Source organism: Rhinoderma darwinii, chromosome 13, assembly GCF_050947455.1.
Source record: "Rhinoderma darwinii isolate aRhiDar2 chromosome 13, aRhiDar2.hap1, whole genome shotgun sequence".
NCBI classification, from domain to species: Eukaryota; Metazoa; Chordata; class Amphibia; order Anura; family Rhinodermatidae; genus Rhinoderma; species Rhinoderma darwinii.
The window spans coordinates 33,535,785-33,557,583 of record NC_134699.1 but is presented as its reverse complement, the minus strand read 5'-3'; the positions used below and the strand labels follow the sequence as shown (position 1 = coordinate 33,557,583).

The following is a 21,799-nucleotide window of genomic DNA, read 5'->3' as shown; positions in this document are numbered from 1 at the left end:
AGGCTTGTTAATATCCTCATTGGAGCGTTACAGACGGAGACGGATCCCAACAACACACAGATGATTCTAGGTAGCGTTTTCCTGCACACGTTAATTCTTCTACGCTTCTTTGGGGCTAAACGTAACATTTCCAGAGAACCCATTTGTTTTTATGACTTCAGGGTTTAATGTGTTTCTTTAGAGTTTGCTAGACTTGAGAAAACTCATTTTAAAACCAATGGCTCCTGACCTTGTTATGAAACCAGCAGCTGTGTGTGCGGCAGCGCTGAACATGAGGAGGATTTAGTGTAGTTGTCACATGATAACATTTTACTCGTCTGTTAGTTGACACAAAACAGAACAATTTTTCAGTTGGAATCCTTCTTGTAAAATCTTCCTGTGTAGATACTTGTTATGGCGCCCCCTGGCGTTTGCTTGATTTCCTCTCCAGACGTTCACCTAACGTGTCCTATGCTGGTGAGAAGAAGCCGCTTCTATTTCGCTGATTCTTATTGGCTGGCCTGCACACTAGCCGTAAACACTTCACCTCCCATGTACAAGAGGATCCAGGCGGTCGGACTGAGTTACTGGGCATGTGTGACGTCCGGCACTGGACACAATAGGTGGATGTTCTGAGAGGGAATCCTACTAACACCAGGGGGCGCCAAAACAAGTATGTAGCAGCCTGAACATAGGGGCAATGTTTATAAATTATTTCTACAGAAAAATTGTTGTCCAACAGAGTTTTATGAAATATTTCATTGTGGGACAACCATATTATTGGCATTACACTCTATTTTTGTTATTTCAGTTTATTTCCGATATGTGATCCTAGCTAATGTTGTGGATTTTTCCAAATCGAATTAGGTATTAGAATCAAAGGACCTTGTTGACACAAATATTTTTTTGTTTTTAAAGAAATTTAACAAGCTAATGTTTTCTTTTGCAAATCCTGACTAGTTTCTAGATCTTTGCTTGCGGTCAGTAAATGGAAATATTCTTGTCCTGATCATATTCAACTGACTCAGGTGCACACAATTTTTTTTAAATATTTTTTTTTTTAAAGAGAGAGCGCTCTAATATAACTGCAGTATTGTGTACCTGTGTAAGGCTGTTTTCACATCACTGTTGCCCTTCTGTTGAGCAGTTCTGTCGGAGGATTCAGTCAGGTTAACCCCTTAGCGGAAAGCAAACGGAAACCTCAGCTTCTGTTTCCCTCACCATTGAACTCTAAGGTGATGGAAGCCTAGCTAATGGTTTCCGTTTGTCACCGTTGTGACCGGGTTCTGTCGTTTTGACAGAATTAATAGCGCAGTCGACTGCGCTATTGTTTCCGTCGAGAACAACGAAACCCTGTTACAACGGTGACAAACGGAAACCATTAGCTAGACTTCCATCACCTTAGAGTTCAATGGTGAGGGAAGTGGACGCTGAGGTTTCAGTTTGCCTTTCCGTTGAGGGGTTAACCCGACGGAAACCTCTGATGGAACTGCTCAACAGAAGGGCAACAGTGATGTTAACAGGCTATAAGTTGGATATTATCAAGACAAATGTTAAGACGTAAACAAGACGTTTTCCATTTACCGACTGATAGAAAAAAAAAAATAATCTTCTGAGGAATTAACTTATTGAAAAAATTGATATTTTGCCAAGATCAGAAAAGATGGGAGGCCATATTTTTTCTGGAATTATTTGTCTAACTGCTATGGTCAGACGAAGGGCGGTCTCAGAGGACTTTATGTGGTCACAGCTTCCGGTCTCCACATACAGACAAACCTCCACCATTGAGTTCTATTGCAATCCAAGTTCGGTTCAGTGGAAGCGCGAGAGTCTGGCTCTTGTATCAGTCTGAAACGGACCTTATTGTCCAAATATTGGACTTCTAGGTGGCTAAGATCTGTGTAGTGGAGTACTAAGGCCTAGTTCACACTGCGTTTTTCGGCGCAGTTTTTTGACGCCGAATCCATGCCAAAAAGCGTCCGAATTCTCCCTCCATTTATTTCAATGGGAGGCAGAAGCATTTTTTTTCCCCACGAGCGGAAAAACCGCTCGCGGGAAAAAAAATGTCTAGCCCATTCTTCAGACATTTCCGCCCCTGACCTATTGTCATCAATAGGAGGCAGAGAAAGCGGCTTTCGCTGCATTTTTTGCCCGTGGCGCTCAATGGCTGTGGCCGAAAAAACGCAGCAAAGAGTGCAGGCAGGTCAAAATCTGATTTTTCTGCCTACAGAAAACGGTGAACAGGGCCGATCTCTACTTCTGAATGTGGCTACAGTTAGTAAATATTCTGCAGCTCGACATGGACCGCCATATGCCTCATCAATACCGCTATTCCAGAGACGTTGACCTGTCCCGGTCCTTCTGCTGTGCTGGTAGCCTGAAAACTGGTGTCCTCGCATAGCGACTCAATATTCTTGTGTGTGAAAATCAAAATGTAGTTGTGGAATTTAATTTCCTAGACCATACGGCTTCCATACTGCGCTCTGAAGGTAAAATACCAAATTTATTGTGAAGGTGAAATTTGTGTTTCAGGTGCGATGCTCAACATTGTCCAAGACTCTGCCTTCCTAGAGGCTACAGGCAACCAGGTGGAGATGGTAAGAGCGCTTCAGATCTGCTTTATCGGTCACCTGTCAGATTGCTTTCTAGAGTCTTTGTGTTACAGACTAATTATGTGTTGTGGTTAATGTCACCACCCCCAATGCACATCTAATATTAATAACGACGGAGCAAAAGTCAGATTGGAACACGATTTATGTTGCTTATATAGCACGAACATATTCCACAGCGCTGTACAGAGATGATCACTCGCATCAATATCTCACACACTGGGGACAATCTCATTAGAGTCCAAGTTAACGGTCAAACTGGAGGCTAATGTAAAAACTCCATGCAGATGTTACTGCTGCTCGGATTAGATCCCAGGACCCCAGTGCTAACCCCTGAGCCACCGTGCTTAAAGGGATTGTCTAAGATTAGAAAGAAGGGTCTGCTTTTTTTTTTCTTAACAGCACCACCCCTGTCAATGGGCTATATCTGGTATTGCAGTTCCGCCCCATGCAATACCACACACAATTTCTGGACAGGAGTAATGCGGTTTCTGGAAAAAAAATTAGACAACCCCTTGAATTAAAACGTACATTATTAGTCTGTGTTTAATTTACTTTAGAAGATTCTTTCATCCTTTGTGTCACGCGATCGTACCAAAAGCGTTTTCCGCCAAGCTGGCCATGTAGCATCAAAGATCATAGGAGATAGAGAAGTACTCGAGGGTGCCATATAAAGCCATGCAGGGAATTGGATTTCCTTTGCCTGCTTTCCCTACAAATATAAGGTGCCATCACTGATTCCTGTATCGCGTGGCCTGGGTAGGGGGAGCAGCTATGAGAAATGTCATTTTAGTGCTCGTTCTTATCTGTTCGCTGCTTCTAATAGATATAATATAGAATTGCTGTAACCGCTAAGCAAAAGTGAAGTTGAATGTATATTAAAAATATATATCTAGAACATCTGTTTGTGGACGGCTTTAATAGTTATCCATAGTGTGTATGTGTACCAAGGGAGAAGTGCACGCCACCTAGTGTCAGTCCGTATGTGCTGCAGCTGAATTGTATGTAATCGTGTCTGTGCAGATTGAAAATAATCTAATGAAAAGTCATAGCCGAACAAACAGCGGCATCAGCACGGCCAGTGGAGGCAGCACTGAGCCCACTACTCCGGACAGCGAGAGGCCGGCCCAGGCACTGCTGCGGGACTACGGTAAGAATGGATTCCATCAATCCCCAGTATTGCAGCAGAACTGACGTGTTACACCGATATCAAGCGGCAGGACTTGCATTTACCATATCAAAATCCACATCAAGTTAAAATACTTTTGTCTTTTATGACACAAAAGTATTTAAAAATGCAAGTTAAAATAGTGACATTTAACCCCTCACTGGTTGTACGGGGAAACGTCATTAAGTGATTGTATTTTTATTAAAGTATTTCTGACCCTTTTAATATTCATTATTACAGACCCCTGGTACACAACAAATCCACATAGCATTGGGGGAAACTTGGGGTTTGCATGATCTTATTCATCCATTGGCAATAGTTTGGCATGTGTGTATTGTCACGTGTTACCAGTGCTGCGTATGCTTTGTGTGATGTCCTGTCTGTGTAAGTAGATTTTTAGCTCCATGATAACTGAATGTTTAGAAATACTTGTTGCATAATATTCCTATAACACTTATATGTATATATATATGTGCGTGTGTGTAGAGTTGTTTTATCTTCCATGGATCCCACTACATGCACTTAAAGTACACCTGTGATACAACAGGTTAACTTTAATCGCGGGCATCAACAGGATCGCTATAAAGGGTTAAAGGAGTATATTTTTAGTGTCCACTATCGAGCCCCACCAAAACCAAAGTTCAATTTGATGGTAGATGGACGCAGTGTACATCAGGATTACATAGACGAGAGGTGCAGCTTGGGAGAAGCCTTCTCTATCGGCAGCTCTCAGTAAGTTCATTCTACTGTCAGCTATCTTAGGGGTACGTCCAACTTTAGAGCGCTGTCGGTCGATCTCCCCATAAACCATACATTTTCAGCAACAGAGACCAGCCCAGCAAGGATCCCAACATGTCCGATTCTTGTTTTCCCGGCATCTGCCGCCGGGGGACATATGGAAGCCCCCGCATGTATTACGCTGACATTAATCTAATGTGTATGGGCACCTTAAAGTGGACCTGTGGAACTTTCCACCTATCGGCATGTCTTGGTATACGTACTTTGCATCTTCTTGAAGCCCCTGTTTAAAGTGTCTCATGACGTGTCCTTTATAGGGTGATTATTCGTTTTTGCTTCCATAGGGTAACCCCGATTCTCTTTTTCCCATAGGATATCCAGGTACCTATCCAGCCATCTTATTGTAAATCATTTAACTCTCTCATTACACCCAATCCGCACAATACCCTCAGATCTAATTTAACAACTAACAATCACAGGCCAACAACGTACAACACGGTGTAATCCATTGTTTTCTGTATGTCGCATGGATTTCCATCATTGACAATGCCTTTGTTCATTAACCGCAGACGAACTATGGCCGATCATTGCGCCATTACATGAGCGTTGAGTGTCAACTCTTTGTCATGTATTTGTGCATAATAAGGTGGCTTTTTAATAGGCCCAGTATGAAGAAGTGAAATTTTAAAAGGAACCTCCATATGAACCTCAACACTTGTGAATTGTGAACTATAAGGAGGTACACGGACATTTTCCGGAACACTGAGCCGTGAATTTGCTGTGAATGAACATCTCCATTGACGTGATTGATTTTCTTAACACCAGTGTGTGACATGTAATAGTCCTATAAGGGAGTGGGACCATTAATGGCGCCCAGTTTTTACTTGTCTTTGTGCCCTGTGGCTTCGCCCTGCTCCTGGGCCGTCCGCTTCCCGTTACTAATGAGCGGTTGTTTTCCCTCCCCTGCTTTGCATTGGTTCTGCGGTTACATCCTAGCTCTTCATACAGATACAGCTGCCGGTCTGCTCATGCGCAGCATCCACTTGGTGACTCAGAGACTCAACTCGCAGTGGAGGCCGGACATGAGCATCTCATTGGCTGCCCTGGAGCTATTGTCTGGTCTTGCCAAGGTCAGTAGTCTCATTTTCTTCTGGAGTAAAGCGGGATCTTGGTGCTTGTGATGTGTGCAGTGTAAATAGACGGTTCGCCAGAACTACTTTTGAGTGATTGGTCATGTTTTATATAAATAGAGACAAGTGCTCTAGGCTTTCCGTTACAGGGTCCGACAGTCCTGTTAAAAGGCATACACATCATACAGGCGATGGACTTGATCAGGAACGGTCCGCTGCCCTGACATGTCTGTTTTATTAAAGACTTGTATTCTACATAAAATAACAATTCTGCAACATCTATTCTCACAATGTCCCTCTGTTATATCTCCTGGAAATATATGAACAAGTTCACACCTGGGCCGTACAATTTCCCCCTTTCCAATCAGCGCCGACAATGTCAGATGGTGTAGAGACTCGTACAGCAGCTTCACATCCCTTTTTTTATATATTGCTCCTGCTATATAAAATGTATTTATACTTAATGGGGTGTTTTTTTAACGTTTGAATTAAAGTCCTTTCTGCTGTAACCAGGAGCTCATGGTTGGACAGAAGAGGACCGCTCAAGGACTTTTTAGAGTAGTACCTCATTTAGCCAAAAAGGTTAGACCGATTGAGTCCCAAGCTAGGATGTCTGCTGGTTTTCATGATCGCATGTTTCCTTCCTGCCATCCCTGTGTAATTTAAAATGGGCCTTATTTATGAAAACTGAAAACCCATAGCAACCAATCACAGCACAGCTTTCATTTTACCAAACAAGTTAGCCAGTTCCACTTATCACTGGAACATCCTTGCAGACTTGGCTAAATGCCGCTAGGGAGCAGAAAGCCAGCTACTTGATACAGTTCTCTCTAGACAGCGGTTTCATGGAGCATCAACCGGAGACCACGAAGTGCCGCAGGTTGTCACAGCGATCACATTGCTCCTCCCAGCGGTGCTTACGTGCTGATTGTGAGGAGCTCTGTGATACAGCTGTCTAGTGACAGCTATCATGAAGATCTCACCCGGAGAACTGGTCTCTGGTCATGTGATCGCTGTGATAGTCTGTCACAGCGATCACAGAAAGGTTTGTTATCAAATAACAAACTTTTGTAATTGTATCTTCTCCTTTCCTGGCAGGCTGCCAGAGAGGGAGAAAGTTAAGGGTGTATTCACACTGCGGTTTTTTTTCTAACGCATGCGGTTTTCCGTGCTGGGAAAAAAAAACACGGCAAAACCGCGCTGTGGGAATATACCTTAAGTAATGTAAAAAAAAAAAAAAAAAGCTTTTCAAAAAATATGTTTATCTGTCTCTCTGCTACATGAAACTTTGGCTATGACTCAGGTCACCCCCCCCCCCCCCCCCCAGAGATTGCGATGTCTTTGTGTCACAACACGCAAGTTGCAGTGACATGATCTTTGCAAGAAATCCACGAGTGCATTGACTTTCATTACTTGCAGTGTAGGCTATGGGACATAGCGATTCTTTGCTGTGCAACCTATGTTGTGGCCAACGTCACCATACAGCCCCAGCCTTAGAGTGATTTTACGTGTGGCGGATTCGCTGCAGATTTTACCTGTGGATTTGCAGTTGGTCTGCAGTGGATTACAGTACAAGGCAAGTAGATGAGATTTACAAATCTCATCCGCGTGCTGCAGACCTTTTACGCTGCAGATTTTCAAATCTTTGATATTTCGTTAAATTAATACCTTGGGGAGTCTCAAAATGACTTCTGGAAATTAGAGTGTTAAAGGGGCTGTCTAGTTCCCAAAAATTGCTGACTTCTTCTCAGGATAAGCCATCAATATCAGATGGGTGGGGGCCCGGTACGAGCGCTGCTTCCTCTACATTTCCTTTACTGCTCACACTGAATCGCGGGAGAAGGCTGTAATACTGTGAACTGCTGCTAGAAGTGTGTCTGATTCACAGTGCGAGCAGTGGAAAGGAAGGGGAAGCAGCGCTCGTATAAAAAAGTGGTGGTGCTGGGAGTCTGAACCCGACCAATTAGATATTGACGACCTTTCCTGAGAATGATGTATGAAAATGAGCGCAGGCATGAACTGGCTGTTTTGCCTTTAAAAACCAATCTTATCACTGCTTTCATTCTCAGGCCTGCTTTCAAAAAATAAAAGCTCAGATGTGATTGGCTGCTATGGGCAGCAACTAATATTCCTTTCTGCACTTGTTTTCATACATAGTCATATAATCGGACTTCCTTTCACTTACATGACTGAAGTCAAGCCGTATGTATGTGTGTGTGTGTGTGTGTATGTATGTATGTATATATATATATATATATATATATATATATATATATAATTACTATAGCAATAAATCCCTTGTGGAAGCGCTCTACTCCACCAATAGACCGGAGGCAGCGTGTATGCAATGGCCCTGCCCATCAGTGACGCTAAAGCTGTATCTAGTGTAGCCCCCGATCTGACAACATTGAAGCTATTGTGTAGATATCATGGGACGCCGCCATCACTTGTAAGTGTTCATCCCTTTTTTTTTTGCCAGGTGAAGGTCGGCATTGACTCCTCTGACAGGAAGAGGGCTGTGAGTTCTGTCTGTACATACATTGTGTACCAGTGCTCCCGTCCAGCTCCACATCACTCCAGAGACCTGCACTCCATGATTGTTGCTGCGTTTCAGTGCCTGTGCGTCTGGCTCACTGAGCATCCAGATATGTTAAATGAGAAGGTGAGAGATCATTTTACTAGTTCTACTTTTTAATCCTAAAGTGGTTATCCAGTAAAAAAAAAAGGCTCCTTTAATCCAGAAATGACGCTACACCTGTCCATGGGTGGGTGTCTGGTACTGCAACTCTGCTCTATTGATGGGAATGGCGCTGAACTGCAATACCGCATAAAAACTGTGGGTAGGTGTGGTGCTATTTTTGTAAGAAAGCAGTGTTGTCTTTCTGATCCTGGAAAACATCTTCTAAAGTGAATGTAGGAGATTAAATTAAAAGAAAAGAAACACAACCACAGTCCATGACTGATCCGCACCGCTGCCTGCTGCACAGTCCTACTTTAACCCTTTATTGGTTTAGGTCGGTCGTCTTTACTTTTCGACGCTATTTTGTTTCTTATCTCCTCTAATAGTAGACAAAAAGGATAACTGCATAGAGTATGTGCACCGCTTGTTGTAAAAATTCCCCTGACATAAATTATGAGCCCTTGAGTTGTAGCTGTAATGGCTGTGTTCTTTCTGTGATACGTGAAATGGCAATTTGTAACTGGAGAGCTAAACAGAATTGTTTAAAAAGGAAAAAAAATTTTTTTTATATTTAACTTCAGGTGGAAGTTGTCTCTAAATGTATTATGTGACCACGTCTGTAAGTTCTTGTGTAATGTTTTATAAAAACAAAACAAAAAAAACTTTTTCTTTCCTTAGGACTGCCTGAAGGAGGTGCTTGAGATTGTAGAGCTGGGAATATCTGGCAGCAAGTCTAAAAACCCAGAGCAGCAAGAAGTTCGCTTTAAAGGGGACAAAGAGCACAACCCGGCCTCTATGAGAGTGAAAGATGCTGCGGAAGCCACGTTAACCTGGTATTATTCTTATCTCACCACCGTGATAGGCCTGTGCCTTCATATCAGCCTGTACAGTCTTCCATCATTCTGGTTAAAGTAATTTCCCTAGGTGAAGTTCGTGCCGTTCACATCTGCGATGGAGGCTCCGTTAGGGGCTTCCGTCACAGAGCCGGACGAAAATACCGGAAACAATAAAGCTTCATGCTGCGCTATTGTTTCTAGTAAAACCACGGACACCATGAGGGGAAGCCGACAGAACTTATTAAAGTCAATGTGTTCTGTCTTACGTTTTATGTCTGCAGCAAGACACCTTTGACACAACATTCTGGCTTTCTATAGCCACCACTTGAGGGAGCTCACCGCATACCCTGTTGTTGAGTTCAATATAGAACAGTATGCGGTAAGCTTCTACACTCCCTCTAGTGGCGGCTGCAGGTTTTCTGCAAAATGCTTCAATTAGTCGATCAATCCAAAGTCTAGTGTAAACGCTGCGTATGGTCAGTCCACAGCCTAGTGTAAACTCTTTCTGTCCTCTTCTTACTAACTTACACTTGGCAGGTTAGCAAGAAGTAGGGGAGAGAGAGTGGGATCAGACTACACGGTTTGTTTGTAGTCTGTTACCATGGATACTTTTAGGAGCTGTAGACACCTCGGTGGGATATTTGTGATGAAGACTTTTGTTTCATTTTGTATTTCAGATCCATTAGATTGATAAAAAAATAGTTTTGCTGGTGTATGCGTTACACTTTTCTCTTACATAGTGAATTTCTGGTTGAGGTTGTTAATGGCAGGATAGTTTTTATAATAAAGCTTATTGACCGCCTCATAAATGTGGATTCCCACTCGTAGCGGACTCTCCTTTGCATTCATTGCACTTTGAAAGCGTAGGAATGACAATGGTTTTAACTGTTCGATACCTGCTAAACATTTACATGAGCTTTTATTTTATTTTTCTTCAAGTATTATGCAGCTACTTGGGGCATTCCCACCTCCCAGCGGTCCGGCATCTCCATGCAGTCTAGTGAATGAGACGACGCTGATCACTTACTCCCGACTGCCTACCGTCAGCAAGTACAGTTTCCGTTACTTCGTGCTGGATAACAGCGTCATACTGGCCATGCTGGAACAACCACTTGGGAATGAGCAGAGTAAGGAATTTCTTGTGTGCACGTTTCAATGCTAGTCTAACCCAGCTAGAACCCAGTCACATTGTGTACAATATAAACACGACACCACATGGATGTACAGCGCCAAACCCCAAAGTGTAGTGGAATAACATGTCCGAGTCCTCTACTTATAGTTACCAGAAAGTTCTGTTTTTAGGCAACCCAAGTCCATCCATCACTGTACTGATCAGAGGCATGTCTGGTCGCCACGCGTGGGCCATGCAGCTCTGCCACTTACCACGAGCCGCAAGAGCCAATCAGAGAGTGAGTATTTGCAAAGAGCGTTCAGAAATGGTTACTGTAGCTGGGGAAAAACTGAATTGTATTAATCCATGTCGGCTGCAACCACTGCGAACAGGCGCATAGAAGCATTTGCCATGTAATCTCTACACAACAATAGTTTACTACAAGTGACCCAGCTCTTCTCTAACAGGCCACTTAAAATGTAACTTTATTTTGTCATATTTAGAAATGATATCCAGTGATAGGGTCATGTATAAAGTAAGTGTTGAAACCAACTGTGTCCCGCAGGTTCATTATTATACGATGAAGGACCTAATGAGGCACCGCCTAGCGCTTTTAGTAATGACGTTAGGGGCTTGATGTCCGGACCTCCAGCTCAGGAGGGATTATAATGTAGGGAATGTGCTTTTTAATCTGCCATCTTTTTACAGATGTTCATTCCTGAAACCAGGCCTGAGCCTAAGAATGATGTGGGTATCAAGTACAATGTAAAGCATCGTCCGTTTCCTGAAGAGGTGGATAAGATTCCTTTTGTTAAGGCAGATCTTAGTATTCCCGACTTGCATGAAATTGTTACTGAAGAGGTAAGGCTGTTTCTTAAAAATAGTATTTATCATATTGTGGCTAAGCTTTATCCTGGTACAGTAGAAGATCAGAGGCTGCGTCCCATTAGGGCTCATGCATATGGATGTCTTATGGATCCGTACAAATTCTGAGTTGTATGGAGCCGTAATAGAACGTCCATAGAATTCTATTGTCCCTACTGTACATCCAAAATGCCTCACATTTCCTAGGGAGGCATATAGAGGGTTTTTATTCAGTCTGATATTGATCAAAATCCAACACATACTTTTTTGGGCGAGCTTGTAGGGGAAAGCTGCGGGTCCCTGATGTGCGATCTGAACCTGTGGATATGTCTTAAATGTCTGAGATGGTAAAACTGGATAAAGAGATTTACTTTTTGTTTTTATTTTCTAAGTTGGAGCTGAGGCACGAGAAGCTGAAGATTGGAATGGCCAAACAGATCACATACGAGGCTGGGCTAGATCATATGAAAGAGGAGGAGTTCCAGAAGAAAAGTTACCCTGACCCGGTCACAGAATGTAAGCCTCCCCCGCCAGCGCAGGAGTTCCAGACCGCACGCCTGCTTCTCTCACATTTTGGGTTCCTCTCTCTTGAAGCCCTGAAAGTAAGTGAGACCTATTCATAGTATTGAGATGAGGATATTTTTCGAAAGAACTAATGTGCTGAAGGCACACAGAAACCCAATTTCCCAACTACTAACTAAACAACAGTAAAATCTAATTTTATTAATATGCTATTTTTCGAGCTGAGATTGTACCCCTTTTCCTCTAAACGTAGGATTATTCTCACTGCTAGTAAGGGTTGGCATACAGACCTTTACAGGCTAATATGACTATTGTCTTTCTTCAGGAACCAGTAAATAGCCGTCTACCTCCTCACCTTATTGCACTTGACTCTCACATCCCTGGATTCTTTGACGATATTGGATACTTGGATTTGCTTCCCTGTCGGCCCTTTGATACAGTTTTCATTTTCTATATGAAGGCTGGCCAAAAAACAAGTCAGGAGGTAAGAAACTTCCAATTGTTTTCTCAGGAGCGGTCCCTTTGGTATAAGTCCTAGGAGAATAGTCCGGTTCCTTTTTATCACTATCAAGGTATTGGTGTTTTTTGGATTATTGTTTTTTTTTTTAGCATTTCTACTCTTTGGTGAATGTTTTTCAGATCCTGAAGAATGTAGAGTCTTCTAGTAATGTTCAGCCACACTTCTTGGAGTTTCTGCTGTCCCTGGGCTGGCCTGTCGATGTCGGGACACATCCAGGTTGGACGGGGCACATGTCCTCAAGTTGGTCAATTAATTGCGTTGGAGAGAATGAACAACAAGGTCATGGTATGTTTGAAATCGCGTGTGGAGATCCGGTACCTTGTAGTGATATTCCAACTGTCCATGAATTTTCTGTATCCAGTAAAATCAACCTTTTGTAGGGTATATGGCATATGTGCAGTATGTTTGTCTTTTCCAATTTGGATAATGTGTATGAAAGAACAGAACCCCACTAATTTCTCTACATGGCATGGATACTATATATCGGAGGATAGAACAGAGCAAATACATTAGAAACATTTTAAGCGCAGGAGCAACATTTTCAAAAATTGTTACAGTAATTAATCCTTATGAACAGAAAGAACAAAACACATCGTCTGTGCCACCCGGAAGTACATGCCCAAACAGAGAACCGGAAATACCATCCGAACATATAATAAAAGCATCAAAATAACTCTTAAAGACCTCATCAAGAGTCTCCCGCATCAATAGAGTCAGTGGTGTCCAACCAGCATCTCCAAATTTTCTGAAACTTAGCCGGACAACCCCTATGTTGATACACCAGTTTTTCATAGGGAGCGATGGCATTCACTAATGTCTTCCATTGGGAAAGTGATGGTGGTCTCTCCGCCATCCAATGTATAGCTATAGTTTTCCTAGCCAAGAATAAACTCTTTCAAAAATATGCGTGTATAATGTGGCCATTGATCTTCATCCAAAATGCCCAACAATGCAATTTTGGGATAAAAAGGCAAAGGGATTGGTAAAAGACATGTGACCAAAAGGTAGAGCTGTAAGGGCAATCCCACATAAGGTGCCAGAAATCCACTTCTAAACCATAACATCTGTGACATGCTGAGGTGGACATTCTGCCCATTCTTTGTAGTTTGACAGGCGTTAAATATGCTCGATGAACAATATACAACCGAATCAGTTTATTATTGATAGCCGGAGAGATCGTTAAGTGAAAACTGAAGATATCAGTTTTATCGTCAGAAGTAAGATCCGGGTTCTGTAATAACCACCTATCAAACACCGGCAAAGGTGTGGAGGACACCTTCGCCGACAATAAATGAGTGTACAATGCAGATATGAGCCCCTTTTGGACCCTGGGATTTTAATATGCCTATCATGGGGTATACAGTAATAACCACAGGACCAGGTGGGAATTGAGAGCAAAAAGCGTGGCGGAGTTGAAAGTAATGGTACCGTTGTAATTGAGGGATGCCATGTAATTCCGGCAACTGAAGCAAAGTTAGAAAGGACCCCTCCCTAAACACATCTCCCACCGTCTTCACTCCCTGCCCCCGCCAATATTGCGGATCAAATATGGCTAAAAAGGATGGCAGAGCAGGATTATGCCACAAAGGTATATCTGGAAGGGTGTCCCTAAAATGTAGCACTGTCTTGGAAGCCCGCCAAACCATCAGTGCCACCCTATGCAGAGGAAGAACCTCAGATCGGGTATTTTGAGGGTATTCCAGGTAACTCATTGAGCTATTACCAGCCACCAGGGAAGCCATCATGTGAGTTGATTCAGAGGAAGGCACATCCAAAAACCAGTCCCGCAATCCCCGCAATGGATACTATATATTTAATGTAGAGATGAGCATTTAGGGTATGTTCACACGACAGCGTCCGTAACGGCTCACATTACGGGGATGTTTCCGCCTGAAAACATCCCCGTAATTTCAGCCGTAACGGCATGTGCAGGCGCTTGAACGCCGCATCAGTTACAGACGTAATTGGCGCTGCTATTCATTGGAGTCAATGAATAACGGCTCCAATTACGGCCAAAGAAGTGACAGGTCACTTCTTTGACGCGGGCATCTATTTACGCGCCGTCATTTGACAGCGGCGCGTAAATATACGCCTCGTGTGAACAGACAAACGTCTGCCATTGCTTTCAATGGGCAGATGTTTGACAACGCTATTGAGGCGCTATTTTCGGGCGTAATTCGGGGCAAAAACGCCCGAATTACGTCCATAATTAGTGTGTGTGCACATACCCTTAAAGTGGTTTTCCAGACTTAAAAAAACATGTTTGCTTCCTCCCAACAGCACTACACCTGTCCACTGTTTGTGTTGTGGTATAAGAGCTCAGCCCCGTTCACGTCAAAAGAGCCAAGCTGCAATACCATTCACAACCTGTGGACTGATGTGGCGCTGTTTTTGGAAGAAAGCATTCGGATGGACATACATGTCTAGATATCTCCCCATCATGACATGCAGATAGACCTGCTTGTTACCGCATCCCCTATAAGCAGCAAGATATATTGAACCTGCTCTCTCTATGCAAGTGCCAGTAGAGTGAAGCAAGGGTCTTCAGTTAGTCATCTGAGGCAACATTGGTGACAATAGTGAATAGCTCTCCAAAGTATGTGCTTTTCAAGACTTAAAAATCCAGGTGAGACTACAGTTTACAGTTGCGCCATCTCCTCCCTCCCTCACGTAACACCCAGGAATCTGAGTTATAGGAAGATGTTTTGCGCGGTCTTTTGGAGAGCTACTTGTTTTCTCAGGTGTTGCTGTCCGTTTTTGGGACATGTTATTGTACGGCCTTATTCAGCTGTACCCTAGCTCCATGTTTAGGGGAACCTCATCTGTAGGATTGGAGGGGGATGCAGGATCAAAGTTTCCTAAAATACCTTTTGAGAAAGGTCTACCTTCATTGTTCAGATAGGATACAATTCTGTTTTTGGAGTTCAATAAGCGGCACCCACACAAAGCGGTATCCTAGACATCGGAGTACGGCCAGATTTCCATGTTTATTTCTCTCTAGAAGAAGCAGTTCCTTCTGAGGACACTGGAGGAAGCATATTTAACGGGGAGAAGAAAGTCCTGTACTACGCAGACGCCTTGACAGAAATTGCTTTTGTTGTGCCATCCACAGTGGAGTCGCAGAGTAAGTTCTGGTGCGTTGTATTGTTGTGTATTGCAGTTTGTTTCCCAGCACTTCATTATTAACGCTTTGCTTTTACCATTGTGTTTCCTCCCAGCAGCCGATACTTCAGAAAGTAATGTATCCGAGCAGGAAAGTGACTCCAACATGGATCTTCTGCCGGGAATATTAAAGCAGCCTTTAACATTGGAACTGTTTCCTAACCATACAGAAAGTTTAAATTCTACACAAAGGGTGAGATCTTCTTTTATTACAGTATCCGTGATCAGACTATGAGATGCAGTTCACACATTAGGAATGGGCATTAGAGGGACAGGGTTTTTAAGATCATACAGTGTTTAGGGAAACCTCGTCAGAAACCGGCGTTTCCCGTGGTAATTAATCCTTATGTAGTCCTTGAGATTCTCTAATGAATCATTATTTGGCCATTGCATAGTAAAGTTGGAGAAGGCCTATGGATGAGAGCAGCTCCACATTAAGCGCGAGTGCTGTTGGGACATATTGGTTCCTGCTACCAGTACTGGTGGTCCGGTGCCGGAGAATGAGCAGGATGGTTGCCACTCCACAGCACTGAAGCAAGGAGAACGTGGTTATGGAAGGGTCTGGGGGTTTGTGCAATGCACCAGCTGGAGTGTTTCTTTGATATGTGCGCTATAAGAAACGGATGATGGATAATTGTGTTTCTCCAGCTCAGTCCCACATCTAGGACAAGGAAGACTCCACACGGGCGAACAGTTCCCCCACTGGGGCCAGAGACCAAGGTGGCTGTTGTGTGGTTGGAGCAGTACGACGACTTGGGTATAATTTTTATAACTTCTTCCCATCTGCATCTTTTTTCTGCCTGTGACCTCTTTCTCAAAGGTCCCCTCCCTCCCTCCCTGTTGCTTATCTTCCTGTTTTTGCTTCTTCTCTGTGTGTTTCCCTTGTCATTCACTACGTTTCATCGTTGTGAACTGAGAATATGAAGCCGGTTCAACCAGAGTTGAATATTAGTTACTTCTAAATTGGGATTAATAATGGTGTCCCGTTTGCCTTCTAGAAAACTTCCCACTGTTAGACCTAGCAGCAGAGACCAGCACTGGTATAGAGACCACAACAAATAGCAGCACTTCCATCAGGTAATACAACCACCTGTCGTGCCTTCTCTTCCCTATCTGAATTATTGCCAACGTTTTCTCTTTTTATTCTTCTATAGGAACAGCACACCAGAGAAAGAGGTTCCTGTAATATTCATACACCCCTTGTACACCGGCTTGTTTCGTGTGAAAGTGCATGGGGCTTCTGGAAAATTCAATATGGTTATCCCTTTGGTGGATGGAATGGTGGTGAGCAGAAGAGCACTCGGTAAGTTTAAGATCAGTGATTTTATCCACGTCAAAGAAAATGGTGCAGGGTGAAGTAGCTACCATGTAAATAAGTAACCGAATATTAGTCCTGTGTTCTACCCACTCGTCTGTTTCTGTATCTGGGCATGCTCTTCTCACTCTGCAGGATCGCTTGTAGTGAATAGGGGACACAGGACCCCCATTCCTGTGATCCAATGAGCACCCCATCTGTCAGACCCTTACCAATCAAAAATGTATCACAGATATGAGTAATTTTTCCTTTTTTTTGAGTGGATTTGACTAGATTTTAAATCTTCTATTGGGGTTACGCTACTCCTCTTCTTCATATATTTAAAGGTGATGTCCATCTGCAAACAATATTTTTTGTTAATTACTTGTATACTTCTGAAATGGTAAATGAAGCAACTTTGCAAATAGTCTTTATTAAAAAACAAAACGTCCTGCCGGTTTTTGGGTTTACAGCTCCTATACAGATATATGTATCGTCATGGTAACAGACTACAGACCCTGTAGAAGTCTGATTCTGCAGTTCTCTCTTCTGTAGCCTACTTCTTACTAACCTACCAAATATATGTTAGGAAGAAACAAGGAACAGATGGTAGGAAGTGTGACTGCAGGATTAGACTACTACAAGGTCTGTAGTCTGTTACCATGGAGATGCATATATCTGCATAGGAGCTGTATACACAAAATGGCAGGAGATTTTTAATGAATACAATTTTGTAAGGTTACTTAACTTTGTATTTCTCTAATGAATTTAAAATAGTTTCTAAGATGTACACAGCCTTTAAGCTGCATTTGAAATATTTAAATTTGCATGGTTAGTGTTTGCAGACATTTTTGCTGATTTTTCATTTTTATCTCTTTAGGCTTTTTAGTAAGACAAACAGTCATCAACATCTGCAGAAGAAAGAGGTTAGAAAGTGACTCCTACAACACACCACATGTGCGAAGAAAGCAGAAAATCACCGAAATAGTCAACAAGTACAGGAACAGGCAGCTGGAGCCGGAGTACTACACCTCTCTCTTCCACGAAGTTGGCCTGAAGAGCTGCACTCCTTAAACCAAAATTCACCCACTCCGTGGCCCACAAGGGCCAATGACTATGTTAAAAGGGCCAATGACTATGTTAAAAGGGCCACTTTGGTGGGTTCTGGAAACCAAAAAATAAGAGCTAATGCACTGAATGTGTGCTTGAGGAGGGTCCATGGCACGAGGGGTTTCCACTGGATTATTTTCAAGGTTGATGCAGGCAAATAATAATTAAATAATTGTCACCGACCGCCTCTTGTAGATTAAAGCTTCACATGGATCCTCAATGCAAGAAATTGCCAACACCAGATATCCGGCTCCAGTGTGTGAGCTCGAAAGACTTGAGAGAAGAAGGTTGAAGACGGACGTGTGAAGGGTTTAGCCATATAGGTTTATACATTCCCCCGTGTAAGGGATTATGAGCTACCATCTTGCGTAAAAGTACTTGCCGGTGATTGCAGGCTAGTAACACATTGCCTGTCGATAAGAAAACCTTATGTTGGGGGTTAGGAGGGCACCTCATTATGTATGCAATTCTTTGTTTAGTTTGGGCCATTTTATGTTACACCACTAAAAGCATTAAGGACTGTCACAGAGGTGTGTGCTCCGTGTTCACCCTAAATTAAGCCTCTCCTTTAATCCAATGTATTCTGACTTACTGACCCCTTTCGTTATCAAGGGGCTCGTAAAACTTTGAAGCTTAATAGTCATATGGGCGTAGATGACCATTCTATCCTCTAAAGCGCGGTTTGCATAATTGTAGCCATCTGCTCATAGACCTCTGGGCTGCGTCTACGGAAGATAGCCATATCAAATATGGCCAATTCTACTCTTCTGGATTGAAGCACTACATTGCTGTATTTTTATGGTTTTATATTCCAGAGTCCCATTTATGTTAAAAAAAAAATCTGTTCCTTCAAAAAGGACTGAACGGAATTATTCTGATTGTTGGCTAGGGAGAGGTAATGTCTTATAAAATACCCCTAAAGCTTGATTATAGATTAAAACTTTTTATTTCCTCAGATCAGGGGGTTTGTCTTTCTGTGTTTATAACAAATTTATAATGAAGCCTCCCAACATGCAGTGATCCCAATGGAAATGGTGATCTTTGTAGCCCTCGTCGTTTTCTGTTCTGTTGGTGAAACTAATGTTTAGGAATTGGGTGGCGACCCAAAGTAAATTTCCACCCTTCCAAATAGGGTCAAAATTCTGTTATAAGTTTCATCAAACATATGTCTAGGTTTAAACATCTTCTAGTTGGAGCACTGTTTTTCTGATATAATGCTTCAAAGCCCAAAGTTTTCTGACTGCCTGAAGCCACCACTAGAGGGAGCTTAATGGCTTACTATTTTTACATTGGCCTACAGTATGTGCCAGGCTACCCCTAGTGGTAACTGCAGTCCGCATGTTAGATTTAAAAGATGACTGTCTATGCAGGGGTTTTGGAGCTCTGTATCAGAAAAATGGAGCTCTGACTGATCTACAAGTTATATTAAGAAATGAATCTGCACAGGATTTTGGACCTAAAAATGATGATAAAAGGTAGAGAGTCACTTTGGCATCTGCAACAACTTTTCTCTAGGCAACCATCCCAATTACTGCATAAAAGAACCAGTTATTCAGTTCCCTAGATTTATAACTGTCCCCAGTTCAACTATACCCAGCTTGATATTGGGGATCTTCAATTCAATGCATTGTTCGGAGTACAGTCCATCCACAATGCCTTGTACACGCAACCATGGGACCAGCATATACATATCTGAAACCTCCCGTCACTCAGTGTTTTACTTCTCTATTTCAACCTTCTGTTGAGTCTTTTTGTTTTTGACAGTTGTAAGAACATTTCTATATCGTGCGCATCATCAAGTGCCCAACAATTTTAAGAAATTTTACTTCAGTTATTTTCTCTAGAAAGTATCAATCTACTTTTCTGAGGATCTTGCTGATGGCAATAAGAATTGTGACTATAATTTGATTTATCCTCTCACACGTCACCACTGCGCTATAGTCTCTTCCACAAACACCTCTCTGCTGCCACCTGTGAGCTCAATCACGTGGTAACCACCCGAGTCCCAACAGTTGCCCAGATAACATTAACTTCACCAAGAACCCTGAAAGGTCCAAGTGGAATTAATATTTTGTGAGTTTGAGGGGCTGGTTCCTCTCGAATAGTCTAAGATTTAAGCATCTTTTAAATGTACATATGTTTTTTTTCCTATTTGAAATATCTTGCAAATATTGTTTTATTTGATCTATACCATCACTTGAATTATTGCCTTTGTGTGGGGTGTACGGTCTTGGTATGACTTGTACGACTTGTACAGTTTCCTCTTCTATGTGTGAACTTCACTGATCTAATGGTTAGTCTTGCTTCTATGTAGCAGATTAAAGACAGCGCCCCCTGTTTGCACTCCGAAGCGCATACTTACTTTTTTTTTTTTTTAAATAAAATATAATACAACTTTATTTGGGAACACATTTAGTTACTTGACTTGTACTCACCAATGCAAAGTTTTATCCAAGTTTTTGTTGTAAGTCATGGAGACTGTGGATTTCTCCCGGTTACTGTATTTTATTCTGTAGATGGGGCGTGGGCACAGAGCTGTGGAGTCACTGTATATAGACAGGTATGTCTCAGTTTAGCAGATTTCCTGTAACCTTTCTGCTGTTAAGCCACGAAACTTGGGTTCTGTTCATACCAGTCGCCTTTCTCTGAAAGGAATACACATCTGATATTGAATGTAAAATTTATTTGACTAAATGTGTTAAAGGCGATTATTAATTAAAGAGAACCTGTGTGATTTATTTTATCCCGGCGTTAACTGCAGTACAGGTAATGTATGAATGCAAAGAATTTCTGAATAATTTTATCTATTCTCTTGGAAACTCAATTGTAAGTACCTCTCCTAGCAACGCAATGAGGCCAGCTCCAAAGACACAAAACGGCGGAAGCAAACAGTGCCTCATGGGGTATAAACACTTATTGTGATTCAGGCCTAAAGAGTAAAAACTTGGACGTAAAAAAAAAAGGCAGTTTTTCACGTGCGGGTTCCATTTTCACGGATCCCCATAGACTTAAAGAGGCTCTGTCACCACATTATAAGTGCCCTGTCTCCTACATAAGGAGATTGGCGCTATAATGTAGGTGACTAATGATTTTTATTTTTTTTTAAAACGATCTATTTTCACAACGTTAGGAGCGATTTTGGTTTATGCTAATGAGTTTCTTAGGCATTAAGTGGGCGTATTTTTACTTTCGACCAAGTGGGCGTTGTACAGGGGAGTGTATGACGCTGACCAATCAGCATCATGCACTCCTCTCCATTCATTTACACAGCAGAATCGCGTTCTTACTAGCACATAATCTGCAGCCACATACACAGCGATTCTGCTTGATTAACGTTAATCCAGTGTCCTGATAATGAATACACATGACCATCCAGCCTGGACATCATGTGTATTCAGAATCCTGACACTTCTGAATCTTTTCTGTGAGATTTCCAGCACGGGAAATGAAATCTCGCGAGATTACGGAGATAAACGAGATTTTGTTTCCCGTGCTGGAAATCTCACAGAAAAGAGTCAGAAGTGTCAGGATTCTGAATACACATGATGTCCAGGCTGGATGGTCATGTGTATTCATTATCAGGACACTGGATTAACGTTAATCAAGCAGAATCGCTGTGTATGTGGCTGCAGATTATGTGCTAGTAAGAACGCGATTCTGCTGTGTAAATGAATGGAGAGGAGTGCATGATGCTGATTGGTCAGCGTCATACACTCCCCTGTACAACGCCCACTTGGTCGAAAGTAAAAATACGCCCACTTAATGCCTAAGAAACTCATTAGCATAAACCAAAATCGCTCCTAACGTTGTGAAAATAGATCGTTTTTAAAAAAAAAAAAAATCATTACTGTCACCTACATTAAAAGTGCCCTATCTCCTGCATAAGGAGATCGGCACTATAAAGAGGCTCTGTCACCACATTGTCTACCTGGGGATCCGTGAAAATGGAACAAAATAGGACACGTTCTATTTTTCAACTAATCATCACACGGTCCGGTGAAATAACGGGCGTGAAAACGGCCCCATTGAAATAAATGCGTCTGTGTGACAGCTGTTGTTTTAACGGCAGTCACACG

General features: G+C 42.4%; 1 protein-coding gene across 7 annotated transcripts in view; it reads left to right on the top strand.

Annotated features, from left to right (window-relative positions):
* Positions 1–20,461, top strand: part of RALGAPB (Ral GTPase activating protein non-catalytic subunit beta) — a 69,764-nt gene extending 49,303 nt beyond the window's left edge. For 2 of the 7 annotated variants that reach the window (XM_075845789.1, XM_075845786.1), the window contains 18 exons: positions 1–70; positions 2,512–2,576; positions 3,612–3,738; positions 5,503–5,624; positions 8,104–8,286; positions 8,983–9,137; positions 10,080–10,267; positions 10,443–10,549; positions 10,960–11,112; positions 11,508–11,717; positions 11,963–12,121; positions 12,277–12,442; positions 15,159–15,281; positions 15,379–15,512; positions 15,968–16,076; positions 16,318–16,396; positions 16,474–16,622; positions 17,494–20,461. The exon at positions 1–70 is cut by the window's left edge and continues 75 nt beyond it. In XM_075845789.1, coding sequence (XP_075701904.1) covers positions 1–70; positions 2,512–2,576; positions 3,612–3,738; positions 5,503–5,624; positions 8,104–8,286; positions 8,983–9,137; positions 10,080–10,267; positions 10,443–10,549; positions 10,960–11,112; positions 11,508–11,717; positions 11,963–12,121; positions 12,277–12,442; positions 15,159–15,281; positions 15,379–15,512; positions 15,968–16,076; positions 16,318–16,396; positions 16,474–16,622; positions 17,494–17,687 — 2,493 coding nt within the window. In that variant the 3' untranslated portion in view covers positions 17,688–20,461. Of the gene's footprint in view, positions 71–2,511; positions 2,577–3,611; positions 3,739–5,490; positions 5,625–8,103; positions 8,287–8,982; positions 9,138–10,079; positions 10,268–10,442; positions 10,550–10,959; positions 11,113–11,507; positions 11,718–11,962; positions 12,122–12,276; positions 12,443–15,158; positions 15,282–15,375; positions 15,513–15,967; positions 16,077–16,317; positions 16,397–16,473; positions 16,623–17,493 lie in introns of all 7 variants that reach the window. The other 5 variants (XM_075845788.1, XM_075845784.1, XM_075845787.1 and 2 more) reach the window with 3 other exon arrangements.
* The last annotated feature ends 1,338 nt before the right edge of the window (positions 20,462–21,799 follow it).